A 27,445-nucleotide genomic window follows, 5' to 3' on the forward strand; every position below is an offset into this window, starting at 1 on the left:
ACCATCGTCAGTATTGAACCTACACACGTCCCGTGGTGAGGGTGCACATTGATAATAATGTGTTGGGGCTGGATAACCCCAGACAACTATTTTCCCATTGACAATTAGTCAACGGAACCAGTTCAGAGGTTTATCATGTGCAGGTGCAGCAGTCCTGTTCTTTATTCTGCCTTCTTGTGTTCTCAACACATCTACCATCTGCAGTTTTCCAATCATCATTTCTGAGGTGTGGAAGGCATGTGCAGTTCCTACCAGACCTGACAGGGCAATTGCAGGAGTGACGTATCCTCGGCTTGCGTGCCATGAACCAAGTCTTATAACAAGGACTGAGACTGAGGGGAGTGAATCTTTGGAACTTGCTACCCAAGAAAGCCGAGAGACTCAGTTATGGGATAAATTAAAGATACAGTAGACACCATAATTTGAATTGAAGTATTTGGAGTTTGTAAAGAAAAGTGATGCTGAGGTAAAAGATCTTTTATTCTGGCGGAATAGGCGGCAGGAATGCTGCTGCTGCTTGTCCATATGTTTCTTCCTGCATTTGTAAATACTGCATGGTTATACATTTGGCTTTCAAGGGAGATATTTAAATATATTATTTAACCAACAACCCCATTGTTTGCAGTGCACATATCCAAAATATCTCCTTTGATAATTACATGAGTGTATCTGGGATCAGTAGGCCGAACACAGCCCTAGTCCACCAGCCTCTTCGAAACAGTTAACTAAACTCTGGGGGGGCCTCTTCTGATAAAGGAAAGAGGAGTGTAAGTCAAATTCCCTCCGGTTTTTAAGTATGCAATTTCCATTTAGCTATATTGGCAAATATTTCAAAGGCCTGAAATATCCAGGTTTGGGATGTCTCTATTCAGAGTCTTGAGGCTGGGTTGAGGGTCTGTGTCAAACATGGTCTAAAGTCGGGGTTCCCAACCTTTTTTTATGTCATGGACAAATACCATTAAGCAAGCGGTCTCTGGACCCCAAGTTGGGCACCCCTGGTCGAGAGGAAACATCTGGGCAGTACTGTTGCCCAGACTGGATGTGTCTGTAGCCAGGGAGGGCCATGAACTCTTGCCCTTCAAATAGAGTCTGATTATGTTGATTAACTCACAGAGTGCTGCCTTTTACCCTCGAATCTATCCTAGCTCATGCATTATTTCAAAGTTTTTTTTCCCTCTGAGGCCCAAGACCAAGAAAAAGAGGGAGGTTAGTATGAAGGAATGAAATTTGTTGCTACCAGATCACAAGCTCTCACGTCATTCAGACTGGACCCAAACACGTGCAAAGCAAAGCTCCTTTCTGCCTGCCCCATGTTCAACCTGACCCCAACCACAATGTATGAGCCTAACCACTTTGACCCATTTTTGGTTGCTCCGAATGGGAATGCAAATCTGTGCCCAGACATGGACGGTTTTCTACTGTCGACCATATTCAGTGTCCAATTCACTTAATTCAACTGTCAGTGCAGAGAATTGGTTTCCATCCCAGAAGCTTGGACTCAGATCAAATAATGAAGCAGCTTTATATCTGTGGCATACAGAATGGTGATTATCTAACCGAATGAAGTGGTAACGAATTATATGTGTTAGCAATCCGTCTGGCTTTAGAGATGAACAGTGTACGTTAGGAATACACAGCAGATCAAGCAGCATCTATGGTGAGAAACACTAAGTTAATGTTTTAAGGGAATGGCATTAAATCAGACTTTCATAAGAAAGGTCATTAATCTGAATGGTTTCTCTGCAGATGCTACTTGACCAGCTGAGTATTTCCAATCTTTTAGAACATAGAACATAGAAAATCTACAGGCCCTTCGGCCCACAGTGTTATGCCGACCATGTAACCTAATCTAGAAGCTGACTAGAATTTCCCCATTGCATCACCCTCTATTTTCCTAAGCTCCATATACCTATCTAACAGTCTCTTCAAAAAAAAAACCTTTCAGTTGTCTCTCCTTTTGTTTTGGTTTTCCAGCTTCTACAGTTTTCAGCTTTTGTGTCCCACCTTGGCTGGCTTATACTGGATCCCGCGAGCCAGCTTCGCGATGTTTCTGTGTGACCAAATCACTGGGAGAGCAGCAGCATAAAGATTGCTTGTGATAGAGGGTTTGTAGGGAAAGAGAGTGTATGGTGAGCAGGGGAACTAACCTTATTGCTGTTTCTCTTTTCTTTGGACGCATCAGGCAACGCACTGATGGGTAACTCATCAGCCACATTCATGGGAAGCTTCCTAGCCAGCAGTTTGGGATCAGCATCTGCTCATCCTGCGGGACCCACGTCTTCCCCCTCAGAGCCCGCCTTTCGAAGTCCCCACACAGCGACGTCACAGATCTGGTTTTCCCACTCCCACGAAGGTAAGGAGCATGGTTGTAAAGCATCCTGAGAGGCACGGCAAATCTCACTGCAGAATCTAAGTCTCCAGAAAGCTTCCCACTTTTAGCTGGAGCACCGCACAGTGCGTCACTGTGTTAACGTCTGGGCGGTAAGACAGCTGGTGGCCCTGTGCCTAATAATATTACTCCCCATGGGATTCCCCACACACACACACATTCACAACAGAGGCTAGAAACAGAGCACTTGAAAGATTTATTCTTAGCATGTCTGTAATGTGGACTCCTTTGAATCCTGGCTTGTTTACACACACCCTTCCTCACAGAATCTTCGTGAAGTCATGTCATCGACGGCTGTGTACAGGGAGACAAAATCTGCACCTGTATCACAATCGGTGAGAATATCAGCAAAAACCATGCCGAATATGTAAGCTTAACCTGTTGATAGTATTATATGGTAATGACAATCCCCACTAAGGTTAAAAAGTAGCATTTCCTAATTGAAGCATCAGATTTATTTTCTTGAAAGAGCAGCAGCGTGGAAATTACATTGGGTGCAATCAATCTTCAAAACACAATGTACTTATTTCATAATTTCCGAACCCTTGCTTTGTCTCTGTTAGTCACAATTGTAAATGATTTTATGTGAGTATACTGGGGTGAAAAATTGTCTATTCCATTAAAGTTTGAATAGCTGCTATTTGTTTTTAAGTGTGTTGCTTGTTTGTTTCTGTTAACCATACAGTAGATACCGTTGTTTGATGAACAGTCCGACAATTTAGTGTAATGCATTCGATATATATTTATTAAATTAATTCTATGCTGCGTTATATTTAAAAATGTTCTCCTGACTTTGTATTGGCTGAGATAGATTCACGTGTAAATCCATTGTTAACCATTCTTTTCATGGTGCATAAATAGATTAAATTTATTTATCAGCAGCAAAAGCTATTGGCAATTAATCTTCAGCGCTGAGATCAAAATAAGAAAAAAATTGGAACAGAAATCCATGTTTGGCTGCAAGTGTGAGGTGTGTGATGAGGTAACAGCTGTATGTTGTACAGTGTCTCAAAGGTAGATGTGAACATCAGAAGTACAGTGTAATGCACATTGCTAACATGTGGAGCACGTTATGTAGAAATAGAAATCAGGAGCTGAGAAAGGACATTCAGCTGTTTGAGCCTTGCTCCACCGTTCCATACAATCATGGCTGAAAATTTATCTGAATACCATTTTCAATTCTCTCCTCATATCCCTTGATATCTTTTAGGTCTAGAAATGCACTTAACTCCTTCTTAATTATACTTAGTGAATTGGCTTTCCCTGCCACTTGGAGTCCACCAGTTCACCACTGTCTATGTGAAGAACGATTCCCTCATCTCAATCCCACTTGCTGACCACCTCCTTTCCCTTTGTAAACTTCAACTTTCCTTGAAAATTCAGCTCCCAGACTCAGTCTCTTTGCCATGTCTCTATAGTAGTGATGATATTACTGTACATCTGTCATTAATTCATCTGACTTCAATGCAGCATCTTAAATTTTTCTGTACTGTGATCGCACATGTCTTATTACCATTTTTCCCCTTTTTGTTCTTGAAATCTTTTGTTTTCTGACACAATTCTCTTTCCTTACTCCAGTAACTTTCCTAAACTGCTTTCTTTTTGCTTTTTATCATTCCAGATCTCTTTCCATCAGATCTGGCTTGACCATGGACAATTTCTTAGTTCGACTGTATGTATTGTGGGCTTTAGAATTCTATTCCAGGCGAAAAACGTAGTTCAGTGCTGTTGCTGAGTGTGTTATTTTTAATTCTGTTTCCCTGACCTTACATGTGGCCATTTCCTTTTTGAATAATCACTCAGTTCCTCCTTTAAATTTGCGCTGTCTCGATTTCAGTGTACTTCCAGGTTTGAAAACATTGCTTTTAAATTTCCTCTCTGTACTTTTACACATAATGACAGACTTACTCAGAAATTTACCGTGGAAACTGACCACTATTGGCAATCTCTAACTCCAACTCTGAGTCAGTTACCCATTCACTAATTGATGGAAACAAAATTTCATTACTCACCTTCTCAAAGTTGTGAAATCATCATAAATCTGATAACTGCTGCTTGGCCCAAAAACAATCAAGCCAAATCCTGTGAAATTGGTGGTAGTTCTTCAAGATTCTCTTTAAACAACCTCTTGTTCTGTGGTATCATTCTAAGAGACCCTTGACGTACTTTTCCCCTCAGAATTGACCAAAATCACAGTTGAAGCTTCTTTATGGTCTATTTGGTCTTTAGTCTCATCTCTGCTTCCTCTTATTTCTCCAGCCTGCTGAAGAATTTGTAGTGTTTCATATTGCATTGTGTTGAATTCTATCCCACCACTAACTCTCCACTCTAAAAAACCTGTTTAACTCTTTCATGTTCCTATGGTTTGCCATATTCTTTAAGCTGGTGTTGCCAGGGAACACAGAATGATGCAGCGCAGTGTAGGAACAAGCTTTTTACCCTCAGTGCTGAGCCAAAATAATTAAGCTAATGACACCAAATCTCTTTTGCCTGCACATATGGTCCATAACTCTGCAGTCTCTGAATGTTCACGTCCCTTTTTAAAAGCATCTTAAATGTCTCCATCGTATTTGCCTCCATAACCATTCCTGGCACCTTTTTCCATCACTCTCCGTGTAAAAGGAAACTTGCCTCGCACATCTCCTTTGAACATACCCTCCCTCACCTTAAATACATGTCCAGTAGTGTGATATATTTTGAGCCTGGAAAAAATATTGTCTGGCTACTATATTATTGCCTCTCATAATCTTATAAACTTCCTCAGCCTCCACCACACTAGAGAAAACAATCCTAGTTTATCTAACCTCTTCTTTAACACATGCCCTCTAATCCAGTTTGAATCCTGGTAAATCTCTTCTGCACCCATAGCCTCCTCATCTTTCCTATAATGGGATGACTAGAACTGAATGCAGTACTCGAGATGCAGCCTAACCAGAGTTTTATACTGCTGCAACACAACTTCCAGACTCTTAAACTCTATGGCTTAACTAGTAAAGGCAAGCATGCCTTTACCATCTTCTTTACCAGCCTATCAACCTGTGTAGCTACGTACATGGGAGATGGGGAGGAATTTCTTTAGCCAGAGAATGTTGAGTCTATGGAATTCTTTGCCACAGGCAGCTGTGGAGGCTGAGTCTAAGGCAGAGGTTGATAGATTATTGATGGGTCGGGGCATGAAGGGATACAGGGAGAAGGCAGAAGATTGGGGCTGAGAGGAAAATTGGATCAGCCATTAATGAAATGGTGGAGCAGACTCGATGGGCCAAATCGCTTAATTCTGCTCCTATATCTTATGGTCTTATGGACCCCTTTAAGTTATAGTACAATATGACCTTACTTGTACCTAATTCCCTGTTTTTTATATAAATAATGAGGGAGATTCAATACAGATCTCTTGTGCATAAAGTATCCAGATTCTATCTGTCTGAAATTTAATAATTTACTCCTACTCCTTGCTTCTTATTCCCTTGTCACTTCTGTGACCATACAGCAATTCTCCCTTTCACACACCCATGGCTATTGTGGTGCAGCGATATCATCATGAGGATGAATCAAATGTAGTAAATGAAACTTATCAGATATTCCGAACAAGTCATATGTTGACCAGATGCCCTGCGTGGATACACAGAGAAACAACGGCATGTGAAAATTAAATCTGGAGAAAATCTGATGTCATGTTTTGAACTGTATTTTACCTAAGGTCAGATGGAATTGATTCTACATGTTGACTTGATATTGACAGAAAGCCAGGGAGGGCGCTGGGAGTCTGAAATTGGCCAGAGATCCCAGCGATGAGCAATTTGGATGTCCAGCTGATCGTAATATAAAGAAGGAGAAAATAAACAATAAGCAAACTCACAAGGGACAATGGAAGCTTCTTTATGTGTGTAGGAGAGAGTGATCCATGTGAATCCTTAAAGAATAAGCCTGGGGAAATAGTTGTGGGAATGAAGAAATGGCAAATCATGTTCACTGGTGGAAGATACCAGAAACAATGAATAGTGCCAGGAAGGAATTAAATGCCATCACCATAATAATAAAAATAGTTTTTGGTAACCTCATAGGGATAAGGGCATCCTAGGAGCCTAAAAGAATTGACCATTGAGTTGGTGGTTGTGTGGACTGTCATCATTCAAGAATCCTCAGAGTTTGAAAAAGTACCTGAAAAACTGCCTGTGAAATACTCCTATTCATAAAGGAAAGAAGGCAGGCGTAGAATAATGAATGTAGAGCATTGTAGTACCGTGCAGGCCCTTTGGCCCATGATGTGCTAACATTTTAACCTATTCGAAGATCAATCTAACAATTCCCTCCTATGTAGGCCTCTATTTTACCATCGTCCATGTGCATATCTAAGAGCCTCTTTCCTAATACTCCGGCCTCTACCACCATCCCTGACAGCACATTCCACACACGTACCACTCTCTCATAAAAAAAAATTGCCTGACATTCCCTCCTATACTTTCCTCCCAACACCTTAAAATTATGTCCCCTTGTATTCACTATTTGCATTCTGACGTACCCTCAGTCTGTGCCTCTTATAATCTTGAGCAACACACAGAAAATGCTGGAGGAACTCAGTAGACCAGGCAGCATCTGTAGAAAAGAGTAAACAGTCGATGTTTCAGGCCCTGTCCCTTCATCGGGACTGGAAAGGAAGAGGAGAGGTCAGGGTGAGAAAGTGGGGGGAGGGGAGGAAGAAGTACTAGGTGGTAGGTGAAACCGGGAGAGGGGGAGGCGGTGAAGTCAAGAGCTGGGGAGTTGACTGGTGGAAGAGATGTGATAGGAGAGGATAGAAGACCCTGGAGGAAAGGGAAGGAGGAGGAGAGGGAGGTAATGGGAGGAGATAATGTGAGAGAGGGAAGCAGGAATGGGGAATGGTTGGAGGGGTTGGAGGGTGCATTACCAGAAGTTCAAGAAAACGCTGTTCAGACGGAATATACGGTGTTGCTGCTGTACTCTGAGTGGGGCCTCATAACAGCTGTATATGGACACTCGTGGGAACGGGAAGTAGAATTAAAATGGATGGTCACTGTGGGATCTTCCTTATTGTGGTGGACAGAGCAAAGGTGCTCGGTGAAGCGGTCTCCCACTCTGCGTTGGGTCTCACCGATATACAGGAGGCCACACGGGGAGAACCGGATACAGTAGCTAACCCCAACACACTCATAGGTGACGTGTCGCTCTGGAAGGCAGTAAAATGGACAAGCGTTATTTAAATGGGAAAACTGTAGAAAGCTGCAGACTAAAGTGGGTTTGGGACCAAATACATGAAACCGAGAACCCACAGCAGGTAATAGGGAAGCCTCATGAAATTCTGGCTCTTATTTCAAGAGGGCTAGTACACAAAAGTAAGGAATTTCTGCTGTAACTGTACAAGGTAGCTGTGAAATCACATCCAGAGTACTGAGTACAGTTTCAGTCACCTTGTTTTTTTTTTAAAAAAGATAGTTGATTGGAGGTGATTCAGAGAAGCTTCATGAGAATTGACCTGTGAAGGAAGGTTAAACAGGTTGGGGATCAATTCTTTGGAGTTTAGAAGAAAGAGAGGTAATCTTATAACAACACAAGATCCTTAATGGAGCACATGCAAAATGGTGGAGGAACTCAGCAGGTCAGGCAGCATCTATAGAGGGGAATAAACAGTCGATATTTCAGGCCAAGACCTAGTGGGCAAGATGGTAAATGCTGAGAGGATGTTGCCTGTCACAGGAGAGTCCAGGACCAGAATTTCCATTTAAGGGTAAGAGGAGAAAGAATTTCTTGTTCCAGTGGGTAATGACTCTCTTTGGCATGTAGAACCATGGCAACCAAGATCTCATGTTATGTGTCAGATATTTGAGTTGGATGGATCTCAAATCACACTAAGGTTTTGGGGAAAGGAAAGTGGACGAGAAAGTGTCAGGCCAGCCATGATGCTTTTGAACGTTGGAGCAGGTTTGAAAGCCTAACTGGACTTATCCCGACTAATCACCACTTGCCTTTTGATCTCCTTCAGACAAATGGACCATGAACGCCTATAGTTGGGGAGGAGGCATTAAATTGTGGGTTTTGTGAAGAGCATTTGATGGCTGTGGGGCTGTACTCACTGGAATTCAGAAGAAGGGAGGGGGATCTCATTGAAACCTATTGAATGTTGAAAGGCCTCAACAGAGTGGATTTGGAGAGGATGTTTCCCATGGTGGGGGAGTCTAAGACCAGAGGATCCCATCTCAGAATAGAGGAATGGCCATTTAGAACGCAGATGAGGAGGAATTTCTTCAGCCAGAGAGCGATGAATCTGTGGAATTTGTTGCCACAGGCGGCTGTGGAGGCCAGGTCTTTGGGTATATTTAAGACAGAAGTTGATAGGTTTTTGATTAGGGCATGAAGGGATACGGGGAGAAGATAGATTGAGGCCGAAAGGGAAATGGATCAATCATAATGAAATGGCGGAGCAGACTTGATGGGCCAAATGGCCTAATTCTTCCTGAATCTTATGGCGTGGGTGGGTGGTGGGAGAATTGTAACTGACAGAAGGCTGAAGATTGTGTGGAATCAAAGCTACAGATGGGAGGTGGTCAGCAATGAGGATGGAAGATGTTTTAAGACTGGGAGCACTAGGAGGAACCGGGGACCATGAACTGATGAGAGGCTGGAAATCAAGACTGAAGGAAATCAGATCTTCCTTGAGGGGACTGAAATTTTTACCATCTTGGATACAAAACACATAAATAAATTTACTTTGGGAACTGGTAGATCCTGCAAGCAGTCTGTTTTAGGAGTTCCACAGGTTGAAGGTGCCCTCAGCTCTGCCATTGAAATAACCTCACTGTGTCTGTGGGATGCCAGTTAGTTCCTGTCTGTCTTTTTGGTGGTAGTTATTTTCTCATTTCTGTGCATTGAAGAAATATGAAGGGTTGCAAGTGAGCTGGGTTGTGACGAAGTTTGCCTGATCCCAATCCCATTAATCTCTTGGCTCTTTGATGTTCATCAGCAGAAGGCAATCGGTAGGAATGAATGGAAGAGTTTAAATCAAGCTCCCTGTTTTGTTGATTGTTGATAGAGTGGCTGAAAACCAGCTCCAGAATATTGGGAATTTGCCCTCCAAAATCAAGGGGCAGGACGAGGTATGGAATAGAAGATAAAGTTTTTCTTACACAGAGAGTAGTACTCACTGAAACAGGTAATCAGGATTTTCAAAATGGAATTGCATAGGAAGTTAATGGAAAACCAGTTGCAGGGCAAAGGAAGAAGAGCAGAAGAAAGGAATTGCGCTGATTGCCCTTTGAGGGGCCAGCATGGAACAGCCTGCTTCTGCACTGGCATGATTCTGTATATCTCTGGGTCTTCTTGGAGGAAAGGACAAAATGTTTTGCAAGCTGAAGTTGGCCAAGTTTAAATGTACGCCTAATCAAAGCAACAATATCACCAATTTATTGTGATGTTTTTGTCATTAACGCTTAAGCATAATTCATTAATTTAAACTTAATTAGTGAGCAAATTTAGGACATTAAAGAATTGCATATCAATGCTGTCACCTAGACATTTCTTTCTACATTTTCTTTGGGGGAGACGATTAGTTGAAAAGAGTGCTTTATCGATGAATGAGGTTTGGCAAAGCAGGATGGGATTATGTAGAGACCGTGCAGGTATGTACTTTGGGGGAGTGACTGTTGCAGAAGAAGATCTGTGTATATATAGTCAGATGGATATTTACACTACAGCTGATCATTGTTCTTTAAGGTGAGTCAAAGGAATATTGATAAGCAGGGTCAGTTTGTGCTGAAATAACACGTTTAAGGTGAATGAATTATGACATTTTCTCTTTAAAGTTCAAAGTAAATTTATTATCAAAAATGTATGATGTTACTATCAAGATTCAAGATTGTTGAATGTCATTTCCAGTACAATTGTTACTCTGGATCTGGTGCAGCACAAAAATAAACTTAAAAGAACTCAGTAATAATCAAAAAACACAATAAATATAAATGCTGTCTCCGTGTAAGTGTACTCAATGGCGGGAGGGCTGTGCCTGGGCTATATTTGTCACTTATGATAGCCTGTTCTGCCACAAGTCTTGCCAGTTATGTAACTGTGGGCAGCATTATCACTAGAATACTTGTATATTAGGCCTGTTGATGCTTAATTTGGCCCGTTGTCCTCACATGGTCGTGCGCTAATCCTATAGCCACTTATTCCTGCAGCAGTACCTATGGGTCGCACTGTACCGTAGAACTCTGTTGAGTAGTTCTTTTACTGACAAAGGTATTTTCCTTGTTTTTAACTGCCTCCTGTAATCAGTTTAGATAGGTTTAAATAACTTCAGGAAACATAGAATGTGTTCGCCATTAAAGTACATTTAACTACTTAAGATTAATTATTAATTTAAAGATAAAATTAAATCAAAGTACTCTGAACTTATTAACAAAGGTCTGCTATCACATTCAAATGAACGTGGCTGCACTAAGTACACAGAGCCTGGGCTTCCCGTCGAGGCACGTTACCACAATGATATTTGCAGAGCAGCCTCAGTGCACTCTGGAATCATTGCTGAGCTTCGTGGGTGGCGGGCAGCAGGTTAGATGTGCCGAACATCAAAGGGAAGGCGTGTGGCAGTTTTGGAGTTGGATCCTGATCGTTGTTCATCTTTTTATTAGAACTGAAGAGAATTCAAGATCGAGCATTTGTCATTTTCCAGGCAATTAAAAAAAAATCAACCATTTTTGAGTCATATTTTTAAAGTCAGCATTTTAAAAATACAGAAGCCAATTAAGGCCATAAGACTTAGGAGCAGAAATAGGCCACTTGACCCATCAAGTCTGCTGCACCATTTAATGGTGGCTGATCTTTTTTGCCCCTCCTCAGCCCCATTCCTTAGCCTTCTCCTCATAACCTTTGATGCCATGCCCAATCAAGAACCTATCAATCTCCACCCTAACTACACCTAATGACCTGGCCTCCACAGCTGCCTGTGGTAATAAATTCCACAATTTCATCACCCTCTGGCTAAAGAAATATCTCTGCATCTCTGTTTTAATTGGACACCCTTCTATTCTGAGGCTGTGCTCTCTTGTCCTAGACTCCTGCGTCATGAGAAATATCTTTCCCACATCTGCTCCCTCTAGGCCTTTCAACATTTGAAAGGTTTCAATGAGATCCCCCTTTATCCTTCTATATTCCAGCGAGAACAGTCCCAGAGCTTTCAAACATTCCTTTTATGATAACCCTTTCATTCCCGGAATCATCCTTATGAACCGTCTCTGAACCTTCCACAATGCCAGCACATCTTCTCTTAGATGAGGAGCCCAAAACTATTTGCAGTACTCAAGGTGAGGCCTCACCAGTGCCTTATAGGCCTCAGCATCACATCCCTACTCTTGTATTGAAAGGCTCTTGAAATGAATGTTAACATCGCATTTGCCTTCCTCACCACTGACTCTATATGCAAGTTAACATTTAGGGTGTTCTGCACAAGGACTCCTAAGGCCCTTTGCACCTCAGATTTTTGGATTTTCTCCCCACTTAGAAAATAGTCTGTACATTTATTTCTACTACCTAAGTACATGACCATGCATTTCCTGACATAATATTTCATTTGTCACTCTCTTGCCCATTCTCCTAATCTAAGTCCTCCTGCATTCTATCTGTTTCCTCAACACTACCTGCCCCTCCACCAATCTTCGTATCTTCTGCAAACTTGGTGACAAAACCATCTATTCCATTATCTAAATCATTGATGTACAGCATAAAAAGAAGCAGTCCCAATACCGACCCCTGCGGAACATCCCAGTCACTGGCAGCCAACCAGAAAAGGATCTTTTTATTCCCACCTGCTGCTTCCTACCAATTAGCCATTGCTCTAACCATGCCAATAACTTTCCTGTATTACCATGGTCTCTTAACTTGGTAAGCAGCCTCATGTGTAGCAAAGGCCTTCTGAAACCAAATGTACAACATCTACTACACCCCCCTTATCTTTCCTCCTTGGTAATCTTCTCAAAGAATTCCAACATGTTTGTCAGTCAGGATTTTCCTTGAAGGAAACCATGCTGACTTTTTCCTATCTTGTCCAGTGTCACCAAATACTCCATAACCTCATCCTTTAACAATTGACTCCAATATCTTCCCAACCACTGAGGTCAGGCTAACTGATCTATAATTTCCTTTCTGCTTGCCTTCCTTTCTTAAAGAGTGAGTTAAACGTTATATTCTCATTATGTAAAGTCAGTCACCGACCTATTTCCCCGTAATTAAACTTTGCCTAACACTTTATTTAATCCTTCGCTGTTTTAGAAAATACTTACAGACAGAACACTTGAATAGACACTCATGTATGTGAATGCACTTCAGTGTGTAAGCATGTGTTTTTGTATGTCTGTGTAGCTCTATTTGTATGCATATGTGTGGGTAAGAATATTTGTATGTCTATGTGTGTATATGTGCATGCATGTATATACAGCACACGTATATGCAGGTTAAGTACATGTGTGTGTAGTATTTCCATTTTTTTTGGCTCAGGATTAAGTTAAATTCACAGTGCTTTGCCAGTGCCTCAAATGTACCATGCAACACTTCTGGTCAAACTGATTAGAACATTTTATATCCTGTGAAAACAACCGACTTTCCAAAGCACAACTCATTTAACAGATTAAAGAAACATGTGAGTGATACGGGATTTGCATGATCCCCTTTATTCAACAATCTCCTTGTCAGTTTAAAGGGGAACGGTTTGATCTGTGAGATAATGCGTTTTAATAGTTTGCTAACAAATATAATTCATTGCTAAATGTTTCAGTCAGTTGTTGCAGTGTTTTGCAGATATCATTGTGGTAATGTGCCTGGATGGGAAAACTCCTTTCTGTCATGTTAAACTTCATGATGTGTTTTGAATCTCAAGGAGAAATGTCCCCATTTACTCATATTGTATGAGTCAAGAACTGTCTGGAAAATTGCAAGGCAAAATTATAGAGTGTGTAGTATTGTTCTTGGAATAGCAAAGTGGTTGTATCATACTGAATTGAACAATGCTGAAGATTTGTTTGAGTATATGAAATGTGTTATCTTTCAAAATAGGCTTGAGTTCCCTGCTTAAGGTTTACATCAGAAATTTATACTCTGCCAAGTAGCGATCTCTATGCACTTGGGCTGATTTACAAGTGAAACCATAAATCTTTGGGTTTATAAAGTTTGCTGGAGAATATCACATTCATTTAGAGAAGTGCATTCTCTTGGATCTCTCCTGCACTTGAATGACTATTTTATAAATCATTACTGCCTCCTCAAAAGCAAATGTGAAGATGAAAAGGTTCATTAACAGGACGTTTCAGATTGAATTTTAGATTAGCAGTGCAATAAAGAGACCCCACCCAATATACACAGTGAGTGGATTCTTGGAGTGGTTTATAGTAAAGCAAATCCAGAGTACTTTGCAAGTGCATGATCTGTGAAGGTTTCACAATGCATTCTCATGTTGCTTAAGGTCTTTTACTAATTGCCTTGGTTTGACAGGGTGATTTGTATAATGTTGCAGCTGTGACAAGCCTCACATAATAAATTAAAACGGGACTGTAATTAATAAATGAATGCGTTTCTATTAAAAATTTCCTCACAGATCTGAAAACAACAAATTGAAAAGTTGTAAGCTTTTGAGACGTGGTTGTTGATTGTTGGACTTTGGATTTCCAGCATCTGCAGATTTTCTCCTGTTTGCCGTTCGTTATTATATTGCTGGTGAACTGTTATGGGAGCCTCATTTCAAAAGGTGATGTTGCCAAACTGGAGAATTACAATGAGCTCAGATGCCAAAGGAGCCAAACAACACATGCCATGAGTTTGCTGCTACATCGTCGTCAGCTGTGGCTCGCACTGGACCCAGTGCCTACTGCAGTACAAGTGGATGCCACATGGCATTAATTCTTTTCCAAAACATTGCCATCATGCCCATTCCTGCTCTTTGCAAACTCCCGTTAGATAAGGGCAAACAGGTGCTGTCGCTGTATAAAAGGGAATGGCAAAAGAGAGTGGAAACTACGTGTAGCTATCCAAGGATGAATTTTCAGTGCATGCAGTGCCAATATTGTTCTGTTAAACAATAACATAAAATATCATCACTGTTCCAGATAAGGACATAGCCGTATTATGCAGGTATCTATATTTGGATGACTGAACAGCCCCGATCTTGTTTAAAAGCAGTACAGTCTGTGTGCCAAATGGGAAGCTCCTGTTCCTGCGTTTCTTACTGCAAGTGATTGTTGAATGACACATCTCAGTCTTCTTATTTTAAAGAACTATATTGATGTATTCTAGTTATCTGAACTGCCGAGGAGTGAAGACAGCTGTATATCTAGGCTTCTCCTTGGTTAATTCACCTTTCCCTCCTCTCCCTCCCTCTCCTCCAGCCTGTTCTGTCTTCCCGTCATTCCCCTCTCACCTGATTCCACCTTCAAGCCTCTGTCCCAAACTTCCCTTTCACTAGTATTAACCTTTCCTCTTCCACCCAGACCTGACGTAGGATCTCAACCTGAAACATCAACCTGCAGCTTTAGACTCTCTGACCTGCTGAGTTTAGAACTAGGGCTTCAGAATTAGCCCCACAATATGCACGGTGACCAAATCACACAATACAGTCATGCTGGTGCCAACGTTTTGACGCAGCCGGTTTCCTTGTTGTAACTTAACCTTTTTTCAGAGTCTGAGACACTGTGGAATGGAATGAAGTCCCTCTTGTCTGTTCTCTTCATAGAGAGTGAATAATCTGTCTGTGGATTCTGACCAGGTTCTGCTTCATCTGCCAAAGTGTTCTGAGCGACTTGATGAAGCAAAACTGCAGTATATCTACCCAATCTCCGTTTCTCAGTTCTGCTGGTAGCACCCTTTCCTAGCACCAGAAATGAAGGAACCATTACACACTCAGGAGTGTTTGATGATTTCAATTTCCATGTAGCTTACACCCCTGCATCACATTTTCAAGTAGATTTTGTATCAACTGTGGTTTGAAGGAGCCAATTAAAGGCATTGTTGACTGCTGTTTGCTGAGAATCTGTTCCAGATCTTGCCTGTCCCTTAGGGAAAAACCGAGTAAAGTAAGGTATTGACTTACTTCACTAGTTTGTATTTATTATAAAAGCTACATCATTCCATGTCCTTCCACCTCAGAGTGATTAGCACCGTTTCCCTTTGTGGCTTTCCCTCTGAATGGAAACAGTTTCTCTTGGACTTTATTGGCTGCAAAGCACTTTGGAATAAGGTGGCTTGGCTATTCAAACGCAAGCCTTTCTTTCGAATATTTCATTGGTTTTAGCTTCGTTGGAAAATCTCAATGAAAATTTACACCCAAATCATTTATGTCCTCTCTATTTGGCATGTGGATATTACTGCTTCAGTTTGCATTGCTTTATGTTTCTTGTTCTGGCCTCATGCATGTCTTAGTTCTCAGCTCATCTTCTTATAGATGCTCTCCTTGGATTGGCCCAAGTCCCCTTTACTTGTCTCCAATCTATATTGACAGCAGTTTCTCGTTAGAGCCTGGTTTTGCTGGGAAAGGCTGCAAACAGTGGAACCTTCAATCATTGATAGCAGCTTTGGAGTTTCCACATTACATTATCCACAAGTAAAAATCCCAGGGTTGTTCTGAGCTGTGTGGAGGACTGACAGTCCATCCCAATATAGTCAGTCCATCTATAGTCCAGCCCAATAGCAGAAAACTTACTGAACTCATTTATGAGCAAAGAGTGGAGTGGAGGATTGACAGCCCCACCAAATCCCTTTCCATTTAGCATCTCCTACTTAACCAATGTGTTTTAACTTAGTCACCATTAATTCCAATGACCAGAAAGTTCACAATTGAGACTATTTATCAAATGACTTTTGGAAATCTCAGTAAATTGTGCCCTTTGTCTGTTTGTCCTCTCACAGTTTAATTAAAATTTCAAACACGAATTAAAGACTTATTCTAAACTGCATCTTTTTCATTACAGATGTGATGCAATGATGTTACATCCTTCGTAATTGTTTCCTTATTCACAGTGTATTTATTAGTATGCATTGTGCCTTGCAGGATACTTTACAATGAAGTGTTAGTCTGTGCAGCTAAAATGTACATAACCCATGCAATCAAGGAAACCACACTGAAGGCAGATTCTTTAATACTTTGAAATGCATTTCTTTCATTCAAAATTCACAGTTTCTTTCACCATAAAGCCGATCCTGAAGTCACTACCTACACTGTGCTGAAAACAAAGCAAGAGGAGGTAGTGAACCACCCCCACCCCCACCCCCACTTTCCCCATCTCACTTCTTAAATTCAATTCAGATGGTGGTTAATTTTTAAATGTAACACAGTTTGCTTAAATACTCTGGTAGACTTTTCTAAAGCATTTTGTGCAAGTCTAAGGCAAACCTCAGTCGATTTATCTGAAGAAGGAACGTAGTTTATGTTATCTCACCCTTTCAGCATATTAAGCATAGTTCATTATTTTCTTTAAACTCCTGTCAGGTTTGTTTGGTAAATATATAGGATCACTGTGGATATAAAGATTATATTGTTCGGCTTAACCATGGTCTTTTAGTTTCTCAGAAAAATCTAATTCAAAAGTCACCTCACCATGCCCCAACTAACTTGCATCTGATTAACTCAACTCATGACCTTTGATCTTGGGTAACCAGGCCTCATATTGTCTCTTTGTTCATGTTTCTTTTGCCTTGTATTCCTTCTTTTGCTTTTTATTTGCTTGATACCAATGGTGTTTTGCTATTATTTCCCTTACTCATCCTTTTATCTGAACTTCTTCCCCCTTGAAGTTTATTTTTAATCATCTCTTTTCTTTCATCTATTGTTGATGCACTCTTAGTAGGACTATACTGCTCAGGTTAAAATGAGTACTGCCTTTGACAGATGTTCCTTTGATTTGTTTTGCTGTTTACCCAATGGCCAGGAAAGAACAGTTTATGTACTTAAGGAGCCATGGCATTCAAATGTAATTCAAATTCACCACCACACCTTTTACATCCCTTTCATTGATGTAGTCCCAGAATAAATAGCTGCTTGATATTAAAATGTAGTTATATTTAATCCATGGCCATTGTTGTTAATCCATCTTCACTAGATAAATACAGGTAGGGTAGCCCACTTGATCATTTTGAGCAAATCCATTTAGAAAGATCTACAGTTCTCCTTAGTGCAGTCCCATAAATGAGTTGTTTCTGTTCTGTCCTTTGGAAATGTTAATTACTCTTTGTGTAAGAAATACCTTTTGAACTCTGATCTCATGTTTCCTTTGTGTCTCAGTTTTACGTGGAATTGTTACACGCATATGTATAGAACATCAACCATCAGCCTTCACTGTTTCCTTTAACTTGGATTATATTTGAGTCAGTTCTGACGTGAGCATCTGCGTGCATTGAGAACATCACACTGTTCAAGGTTAAAGTAACAGTTGTGCTGTCATTTTATTTTTCTTAATTTCTGATTTTTAGTAAAAAGAATAAAGCTTATACATTGATTAACAGCAGCGCGATTCACTACTTTTTGATAACCACTTGAAATACGTATATAGGTCGAAAGGACTTTCATAGAATCAGAGTCACAGAGCATAGAAACAAGCCCTTTGGCCCAACACACCCATACTGACTGTGTTATTCAGCGAACTAGTCCCATCTGCCTGAATTTGTAATGCAATCATCAGATTCATCTCTTGTTACCACTTTAATGGAAATGCTAAGTCACTGGCAACACGGGTTCAATTCCTGCCACTGCCTGGAAGGAGTTTGTACGTTCTCCCTATGTCCGCATGGGTTTCCTCTGGGTGCTCTGCTTTCCTCCCACAGTTCAAAGACCTACTGGTTGGTAGGTTAATTGGTCATTGTAAATTGGCTGGTGTTAAAATCAGGAGCTGCTGCGCGGAGCAGCTTGAAGGGTTGGAAGGGCCTATTTCACACTGTGTCTCAATAAAAAGTCATATTAATAGTTGTAAACTTTAGTAGCTAGCTCAGGCAGAGAAAAGATAGTATTAAAGCACTTTACATTATCTGAAAAAAATACTCGGTATTAGAAAGTTATTGCACAAAGAGCTGCAGCTTGCAGATACAAACAGGAGATAAAGTAATTAACCTTGAACATATCTTCCAGAGGCTTGAACCTTACAAATGGAGCAGTTGTACGAAGCAGTGGGTAGACTGACACAAGAGGAAGTCCTGATAAAGGGTCTTGGCCTGAAACGTCGACTGTTTACTTTGTTCCGTAGATGCTGCCTGGCCTGCTGAGTTCCTCCAGCATTTTGTGTGTTTTACATTGGTTAGACCGATCTTTGAGTATTCCTTTCAGGCAATGGATGTTTCTTCTTTAGAAGATTGTGAGTCATTACCCAGATATCTAAAATATGGAATTCAATTCACTGTTACAGAATTAATGTGAATAAAGTAAATAAATAAATGCTAATTTCCTTCCTCTTGTGTTTCTTGACACATGCACAAGATGATGCAGCTTCACATTCCAAAAAATTGTGCTACAGATATTTTCTAAGAATGCAATCATACCCCAGCCCCCCAACACTCCCACAATGTAACAGTCACCTGGACTGTGTACAGTTCTGGCTGTCAAGCTCCATAGAAAGGATATGTTTAAACAAGATAGGATTGAAAAAGATTCAGAAGCATTTTGCCTGGACTTAGAGGCCCTGGGCTATAAAGAGAGACTGTACAGGCTGAGATTGTTTACCCATGTTGCTGAGGGTGAGCTTATAAAGGGTTAAAAAATCATGAGGGTAGAGGAGATAGTCACAGACCTTCCCCCCCACCCGGGTCAGTGAGGTCTAAAGCTAGAGTGCATTGGCTTAAGGTAAAAGGGGAATGCTTTAGAAGAGATCCGAGGATCAAATTTCAGTTGTGCTGTAGGTTTTCTATGTTTCTATTTTTAAGGGACTCCTGGACAGGTACGTGGAGCTTAGAAAAATAGAGGGCTATGGGTAACCCTAGGTGATTTCTAAGCCAAGGACATGTTTGGCACAACTTTGTGGGCCAAAGGGCCTGTATTGTGCTGTAGGTTTTCTATGTTTCTATGTTTTTTTCATTTTTGTTTATTGAGATACAGCGTGGAATAGGCCCTTCCAGCCCTTTGAGCCGTGCCACACAGCAATCCTCAAATTTAACCCTTAGCCTAATCGTGGGACAATTACAATGATCAGCTAACCTTCCAACCAGTATGCCTTTGGATTGTGGAGGAAACCAGAGCACTCGGAGGAAATCCATGCAGTCAGTGTTTAAAAACATTCGGCCAGGTACATGGACATGAAATGTTTAAGAGGGATTAAGGGCCAAGCACAGACAAATGGAATTAGTTTAAATGGACATTTTGGTTAGATAGATAGATAGATAGATAGATAGATACTTTATTTATCCCCATGGGGAAATTCAACTTTTTTCCAATGTCCCATACACTTGTTGTTGGAAAACTAATTACATACAATACTTAACTCAGTAAAGAATATGATATGCATCTACATCACTATCTCAAAAAGCATTAATAATAGCTTTTAAAAAGTTCTTAAGTCCTGGCGGTAGAATTGTAAAGCCTAATGGCATTGGGGAGTAATGACCTCTTCATCCTGTCTGAGGAGCATTGCATCGATAGTAACCTGTCGCTGAAACTGCTTCTCTGTCTCTGGATGGTGCTATGTAGAGGATGTTCAGAGTTATCCATAATTGACCGTAGCCTACTCAGCGCCCTTCGCTCAGCTACCGATGTTAAACTCTCCAGTACTTTGCCCACGACAGAGCCCGCCTTCCTTACCAGCTAATGCTTCCTCCCCAACACGCCACCACAAAGAAGAGGGTGCTCTCCACAACTGACCTATAGAACATCTTCAGCATCTCACTACAGACATTGAATGACGCCAACCTTCTTAGGAAGTACAGTCGACTCTGTGCCTTCCTGCACAAGGCATCTGTGTTGGCAGTCCAGTCTAGCTTCTCGTCTAACTGTACTCCCAGATACTTGTAGGTCTTAACCTGCTCCACACATTCTCCATTAATGATCACTGGCTCCATATGAGGCCTAGATCTCCTAAAGTCCACCACCATCTCCTTGGTCTTGGTGATATTGAGACGCAGGTAGTTTGAGTTGCACCATATCACAAAGTCCTGTATCAGTTTCCTATACTCCTAGAATGGATGAGTTGTGATGAAGTTCAAAGTAAAAGTTCAAAGATGATGGATGCTGCTTTTCTACAGCAACGTAGTTGCGCTCAATGGTTGAGAGGGCTTTACTCGTGATGTACTGGGCTGATCCACTACCTTTTGTAGAACTCTTAAAGGCATTGGTGTTCCCATACGAGGCTGTAATGCAGCCAGTCAGCACACTTTCCACCACATAGAGGTCTGCCAAGGTTTTCAATGACATGCCGAGCCTCCGTAGACTCCTGAGGAACATAGAGGCGCTGTCATGCTTTGTTTGCAATTATATTCATATGATGGATCCAGGACAAGTCCTCTTGTGATAGTGACACCCGGGAATTTATATTGATCCTCTGCACCTCTGATCCGCTGATGGGTCCCTGGTTTCCCTCTCCCGAAGTCTACAGTGAGTTCCTTGGTTTTATTGACATTGAGTGAGAGATTGTTGTTATTACAGCACTCAGTCAAGTTTTCAGTCTTGCTCCTGTATGCTGATCCATCGCTCCCTTTGATACAGCCCACGACAGTGGTGTCGTCAGCAAACCTGTACATGGTGTACTTAGTCACACGGTTGCAAGTGTAAAGCGAGTAGAACAGGGGGCTAAGTACACATCCCTGCAGTGCTGCTGTGCTGATGGGGATTGTGGAGGAGATGTTTTACCAATCCGAACTGACTGGGGTCTGCAAGTGAGAAAATCCAGGATCCAATTGCACAAGGGGGTATTGAGGCCCAGGTCTTGGAGTTTACTGACTAATTTCCATGGGAGCCTACTGTGCACAGACTGGTTTTGTGTATTTTGGTGGCTGTAATTCTAAAGCAGTTTATCCGCTATGACATACTTTGATACAACTGGGGTCACGAGAGGTGCTAAATAAATACTGATCTATTAAATTATAGAGGTGTATGAGATGATGAGAGGCATTGATCGTGTGGATAGTCAGAGGCTTTTTCCCAGGGCTGAAATGGTTGCCACAAGAGGACACAGGTTTAAGGTGCTGGGGAGTAGGTACAGAAGAGATGTCAGGGGTAAGTTTTTTTACTCAGAGAGTGGTGAGTGCTTGGAATGGGCTGCCGGCAACGGTGGTGGAGGTGGATACGATAGGGTCTTTTAAGAGACTTAAGAGACATGGAGCTTAGAAAAATAGAGGGCTGTGGGTAAGCCTAGTAATTTCTGAGGTAGGGACATGTTCGGCACAACTTTGTGGGCCGAAGAGTCTGTATTGTGCTGTAAGTTTTCTATGTTTCTATGTCTCTATTTTTTAAGATAATGGGGAGCTGCCATTTGTGATGAGACTTGCTGATTTTAAAAAAGCCTCCAGTGTAACAACCCTTATTGTTAGAAGAGCAGAGTTGGGGGTCAATGAGGAGGGAGCTTCTTTGAAACCTATGAATGAATAATTAGAAACATTAAAAAAAAACTTTTAAAATTTAAGTTTATTTGTAGGTCTACCCTTGAAACAGTTCGGAAGATATTGATTAATCCACTGTGGGGGGGGGGGGGGATAACTCAAAACTCACAGTTGAATTTTGTCCCGATGAAGGGTTTAAGCTCGAAATGTCAGCTGTTTGTTTATCCCTCTCCATAGATGCTGCCTGACTTGCTGAGTTCCTCCAGTAATTCGGGTCTGTTGCACTGAAGGTTGTTTGGTGGTCAATCAGGAGAGAGCAGGTTTCCCTTTCTGTTCAGTTTTCAGCAGTCCCGTAGTTCCCAGTCAGCACATCATGTATAATTTATCCTTTACTCAGCTTAAGCTGTCCCGTGTAACATAAGAAACTTACAAACCTGCAAAGGTAGCATTGCCCTCTGCATGTCCCAGCACCGCTTATGCTTTCAACACACACACAGGGGAATAAATACTGAACATCCTGACCAGAAAGGAAGAGGATGAAGCCAGAATTTAAAGGTGGGAGGAGGGAAAGCTGGCAGATAATTGGTAAGGGGGTTGGTTTGTGGGTAGGGGAGAGAGGATGAAATGAGAAGCTGCAAGGCGATATGTTGAAAAGCTAAAGAGCTGAAGAAGAAAGAATCCTCCGGCTTCTTCCACCTTCCTTTCCATTCCTGATGAAGGGCCTCAGCCAGAAACATCGACCGCTTATCTACCTTCATAACTGCTATCTGCCCTGCTGAGTTCCTCCAGCACTTGCTGTGTGTTGCTCTGGATTTCTAGCATCTGCAGAATCTCTTGGGTTTATGTGTAGTTCAGTTGTTCTCTCCAGAAAAGCCAAACTTATAATGAAGGCGAAGTTAATTGAGAAAGATCCACATTTTTTAAGAACCATACTGTCTCGTAATCTTTCGTCCAGCCTGATTTCCCACACACTTCTCGTCTTAAGCTTGTTCTGATTCGTGCCTTGAAATACCTGAGATTCCTTTTAGCCGTTAAGAAGTTTTTGCAAAAGTGAAGAACAGAAAGGCGGTATCTTCCACCTAAAGTGGAGAAAGTACATTCTTTTATTGTCATAATTACATCTCAATCAGAGAAAAGGAAATGGAAATGAGGTGTGGAACCTTTGTGGGTGGGATTTGTGTCATGGGTTAAATTCAAACATATCTAACCCAACTAGTCTTAAAGGAGGAAGAGGATTAAGCAACAAATTCAATTGGTGAAGAAGGTTGAAAATTTAAATGATAAAAGCTGCCTGTCTTTATTTTAACAGTGAGTCTGCCTTTAATCAAAAACAGCCTTGCTGACAGCTGAAAGAGGACTCACTCCTTGAGATAATTACTTTTACAGTGCTGTTTGTGGGCCTGAGGTGCAGGTGGGTTTCCTTAAAACCAATAAACTACCAGCCATACCAACCCCCCGCCATGCGTCTCCCCTTTATACAGGTGACTGAGAGCTGTCAGGAGAGGGGAGGCCCACTGAATATGGTGCAGCCACATGCAGGCCGTTTTGGGAGTCAGAAGCTAATATGAAATTTGAGGAAGAGTAACCAGAAACCCTGTAACGTGCATTTAAATTTAATTTCTGAAATGCGCCAGAAGGTGTTTTTGCTAACCCACTTGGTGAGGCAGGGTAACTGAAAGTTGCATTAGAAATTGTAATTCAAAACTCACGTCCACAATTGGAAACCCTCCCTCCGCTCTGTGGCACTGGGCCGAGCCCATTTCTCTCCCTCTTCCTCACGTCACCCCCAGTTCCAACTCACCTGCTCCTTCCTATCCCGTCCCACTCCTACCATTTACTTCCTGCCTACCTGTCCTCTTAGAAATTAGTGTTCAGATGCAGTCTTTCCATCAGTGAGGCCAATAGTTAGTCCACAGCTGTAGAGCTTAGTGATTAGTGTGACAGTATTACAGTGTCAGTGAGGCAGGTTTGGTATCTCCTCTGTCTGTAAGGAGTTAGTACGTTCTCCCTGTGGCTGCGTGAGCTGCTTTTGGGTGCTGTGCTTTCCTCCTAGATTCCAGAGACATAGGGTCTTAGGGTAATTGGTCACATGGGTGTAATTGGAAGGCAAGGGCTTGTTGAGCCAGAAGGACTGTATCTCTAAGCGAATAGACAGAGAAGTAGATACGTAGGCAGGTAGGTAAATGCGTAGCTCGGTAGATAACCTGACCGCTTATGAATAGGAACCCTACCTTATGAGTGGCTTGTTCTTCAGGAATTTGGGAAACCTGTTCTGCCTGGTTTCTTGAGCTTTGAACTATCCTCCTGAACTAAGCCCACCTCTAGGCTAAAATTCGGAGCCAGCTGAAGGAACAGTGAAGCTGTGGAAGATTAATGAATTTTGGAAGTTTACAGCACTGAAAGGAGTCCATTCAATCATCCGTACACCAAGGAGCAGGTCACCTTACTACAAATACAAATCGCCAGCCAGTACGAAAATGCCATGAAATTTGAAAATCAAACCTGATTAAAGGAAAGTAGAAATCAACCCTGAAGGGTAATAGACTTAAATTTAGAAGGAATCTGCTCCATTATCCTAAATCCAGGGAAACACTCCTTGTGTTCAACAAGAATTGCTGATCACTTTAGAATTCAGAGGGAGCTGCAGACACCTGCTTGCTGTAATCCTTTGATGCTGCTCCTTCCCTTCCACAATGTGCTTTTGAGCCACTACAATAGAAAATACAAGCAGACAGTAGTAATCAGCTTTTTATATTCATTCAGAATGGAAACCGAATCCACCCAAAACAAAATGAAACACTGCAGGATGTACAAAAAGAAATGGCCCCGTCTGCATTCAGCAGCTAAACAATGATCTCAACTTCACCTATAATTACCAGACCTGCGTAGTACTGCATAGAAAAGTAGGCGCGGTGCTCTCAGTTTCCCAGCTCTGCCTTCCAGATTAACTCTTTGTAGTATCATGTGGACAGGGGGGAAAAAACAAGCCATCAGTAAATGCATTATGCATGTCTACCAGGATAAGAACACAAATCTCAGAAGTGATCTGATAAGTGCTATGTAAGTGCTGTACTCTGTAGAAGGGAAAAAGTGGCTTTGCTTCCTGTTGTGGTGATCCAGCAGATGATACATTTCGTAAAGTCAAGCAATTTCTGGCAACAAGAGAATAGAACTTCTAATGGATTGGATTAGTTTGCACAGGTTCATAGGAGATGTTTTTATCCGCAACTCCTGCAACCCAGCCTGTGATTTAATATAAAATCTCAGCAGAGGGATTTAAAAAAGATTATTATAAAGATATTCCTTTAAGCTCACTCTCTTGGAGAGAAGTTAAAACATCTGGCAAATGTTGTGCTCTGCAAAATTATGCAATTTTAACTCACTTGCAGTAAAATAAAAGCCAATTGAAAAGATCAAAGGCTGATATATCAAAGCAAATTCCCCAATTCTGAAGGCTATAGGCTAATTTAGCCACTGGCGCTAAAAGAGAATAAACAGGGCCTCATTTTAACATTAGATCACAGATCAGAAGAATTATAAGGTATGTGTTCATAGACATGCAGATAAATGACTTGCTTTCTGTGTAAAATCAAATGATGTCTGTCTGTCACTCCAGCGGATCACTTCCTAACACTGGGGAAAGATGATTGACAGAACGGAGATGTAGGTGTAGTCAGCATGTGTTGAGTGCAATTAATGCAAAATGCTTACAACTACATTTGACTAATAAACCCCCATATGCATGCATGTGGTGATGGTGCATGCAATCTTTACTGGCAGCTGACACATCAGCTGACTCATTCCCATTGGACAAATTAAACCTAACCGTTCGGTGACCCTCCATTAGTTTGCTAATCAAATAATTCTGGTGGTAAAAATAATCTGAATATTCCGTGTGATTTATCAGTGGCATTTTTACTATTGCAAGTTCTTTGCATGTCTCAAGACTTTTTCTCTATTCCTGTGTACAGAACTTTACTGAATCTTAATCACCTCTGCTCCCCACTGTAGCATGTCATCGTTAACACTAGAGCGCTGACTGCCCCATTCAGAACGATCACTTTCGACTGCTCCGGAAAAATGAGTTTCATTGAGGACTGTGCTAAATCAGTTTAGGCAGTCGATCGCTTCGTATGAGCAGGCCCTGGCACGCAGGAGCCAGCTGGCAAATTGTCAAGCTGGGTTTGGGCCCGATGCCAGCGCTCAGTGCACAGTGCCAGCCTTGCTGTTTTTATGTCTATCACTGAACTGACTTCAGAAGGGGAGTGTCTGAGCAGTTAAAGGCCATGATGTTGATCATCTAACTCTTTGATGACAAATAATAACATTGCTAGTAGCGCTAAAGAAATCTATGTAGTGCAGGACTGAAATATAACGATTGCTCCTATATGGCAACTAACTAAACACTTGAAGTTTTAGTTTGATGGGGTCTGCATAAGCTGGTTGTAAAGTTTACAGCTTGTTTCCTGTATCTTAAATAGGCTATAAAAGTAAACAGTATTTACTTTTTTCAAGCCTAAGTCTTAGGAATTTTACAGTGGGTTAGGATAGTTGGAAACAACTTAATAGAAGAAGAAGAAGAAGAAAGCCCGTAACTCCGAGTGGAGTCATCGGGACGCCGTCGTGACGCGTTTTTTTTAGCAGGCTTTCTTATTTTTATGAGGCCGAGTTGCTAGCTCGATGCTCAACTCAGCACGGATGGAAAGTGTGCAAAGGAGCCGGCTGGATTCAAACTCAGGAATCCAGCTTCACTGGAAGCTTCGGACTGGAGCGAAGTCCGGCACCGATGCCACTACGCCACCAGCCAGCTAAACAACTTGATAGCACACCTGTATTTTGATGGTTGGTTTAGAGTCTCGGGGGCCACTTGTCGGTAGGTCAACCTGGCATTTTAATGCCATCAGGCAGGAGGTACAGGAATCTTAGGTCCCACACCGCCAGGTTCTGGAACAGTTATTACCTGACAACCGTCAGGCTCCTGAACCGGCGTGGATAACTTCACTCACCTCAACACTAAACTGATACCACAACCTATGGACTCACTTTCAAGAACCCTACAACTCATGTCCTCAATATTATTTATTTATTTTATTTGCATAATTTGTCTTCTATTGCCCATTGTTTTTCTGTCTTTGTGTATAGCTGTTTCATAAATTCCATTTGTTTTATTTTCCTGTAAATGCTTGCAAGAAAATGAATCTCAGGGTAGTATATGGTGACATATACATATATATATATATATATATATATATATATACACACACACACACACACACACACATATATATATATAAATAATAAAGTTGGATAAATAATAAAGTTACTTTGAACTTCAACATTTTTGGGAGGGATTCTCTTGATTTTCAGCTGATCTCTCTGACAGAACAACATGCTGAAGTAGAACCAGGTGAAGCTACCACCTTCTCCCAGGAGATTGGTGTCAAATGCACAGTGCAACACGACTTTTGAACTTAGTGGACATGATTCTTGTGGATTATGACCCCGTGGGTAAATTGGTTTATTATTTATTACTGAGATACAGTGAAAAACTTTGTT

The 27,445-nt window shown here is 41.4% G+C and overlaps 1 protein-coding gene across 6 annotated transcripts in view; it reads left to right on the forward strand.

Annotated features, from left to right (window-relative positions):
• Positions 1–27,445, forward strand: part of bahcc1b (BAH domain and coiled-coil containing 1b) — a 290,919-nt gene that overhangs the window by 86,389 nt on the left and 177,085 nt on the right. For all 6 annotated transcript variants that reach the window (XM_073026130.1, XM_073026129.1, XM_073026128.1 and 3 more), the window contains exon 3: positions 2,183–2,353. In XM_073026130.1, the coding sequence (XP_072882231.1) occupies positions 2,183–2,353 (171 nt within the window). The remainder of the gene's footprint in view (positions 1–2,182; positions 2,354–27,445) is intronic.

The sequence above is a fragment of the Hemitrygon akajei genome, chromosome 22, assembly GCF_048418815.1.
Source record: "Hemitrygon akajei chromosome 22, sHemAka1.3, whole genome shotgun sequence".
NCBI classification, from domain to species: Eukaryota; Metazoa; Chordata; class Chondrichthyes; order Myliobatiformes; family Dasyatidae; genus Hemitrygon; species Hemitrygon akajei.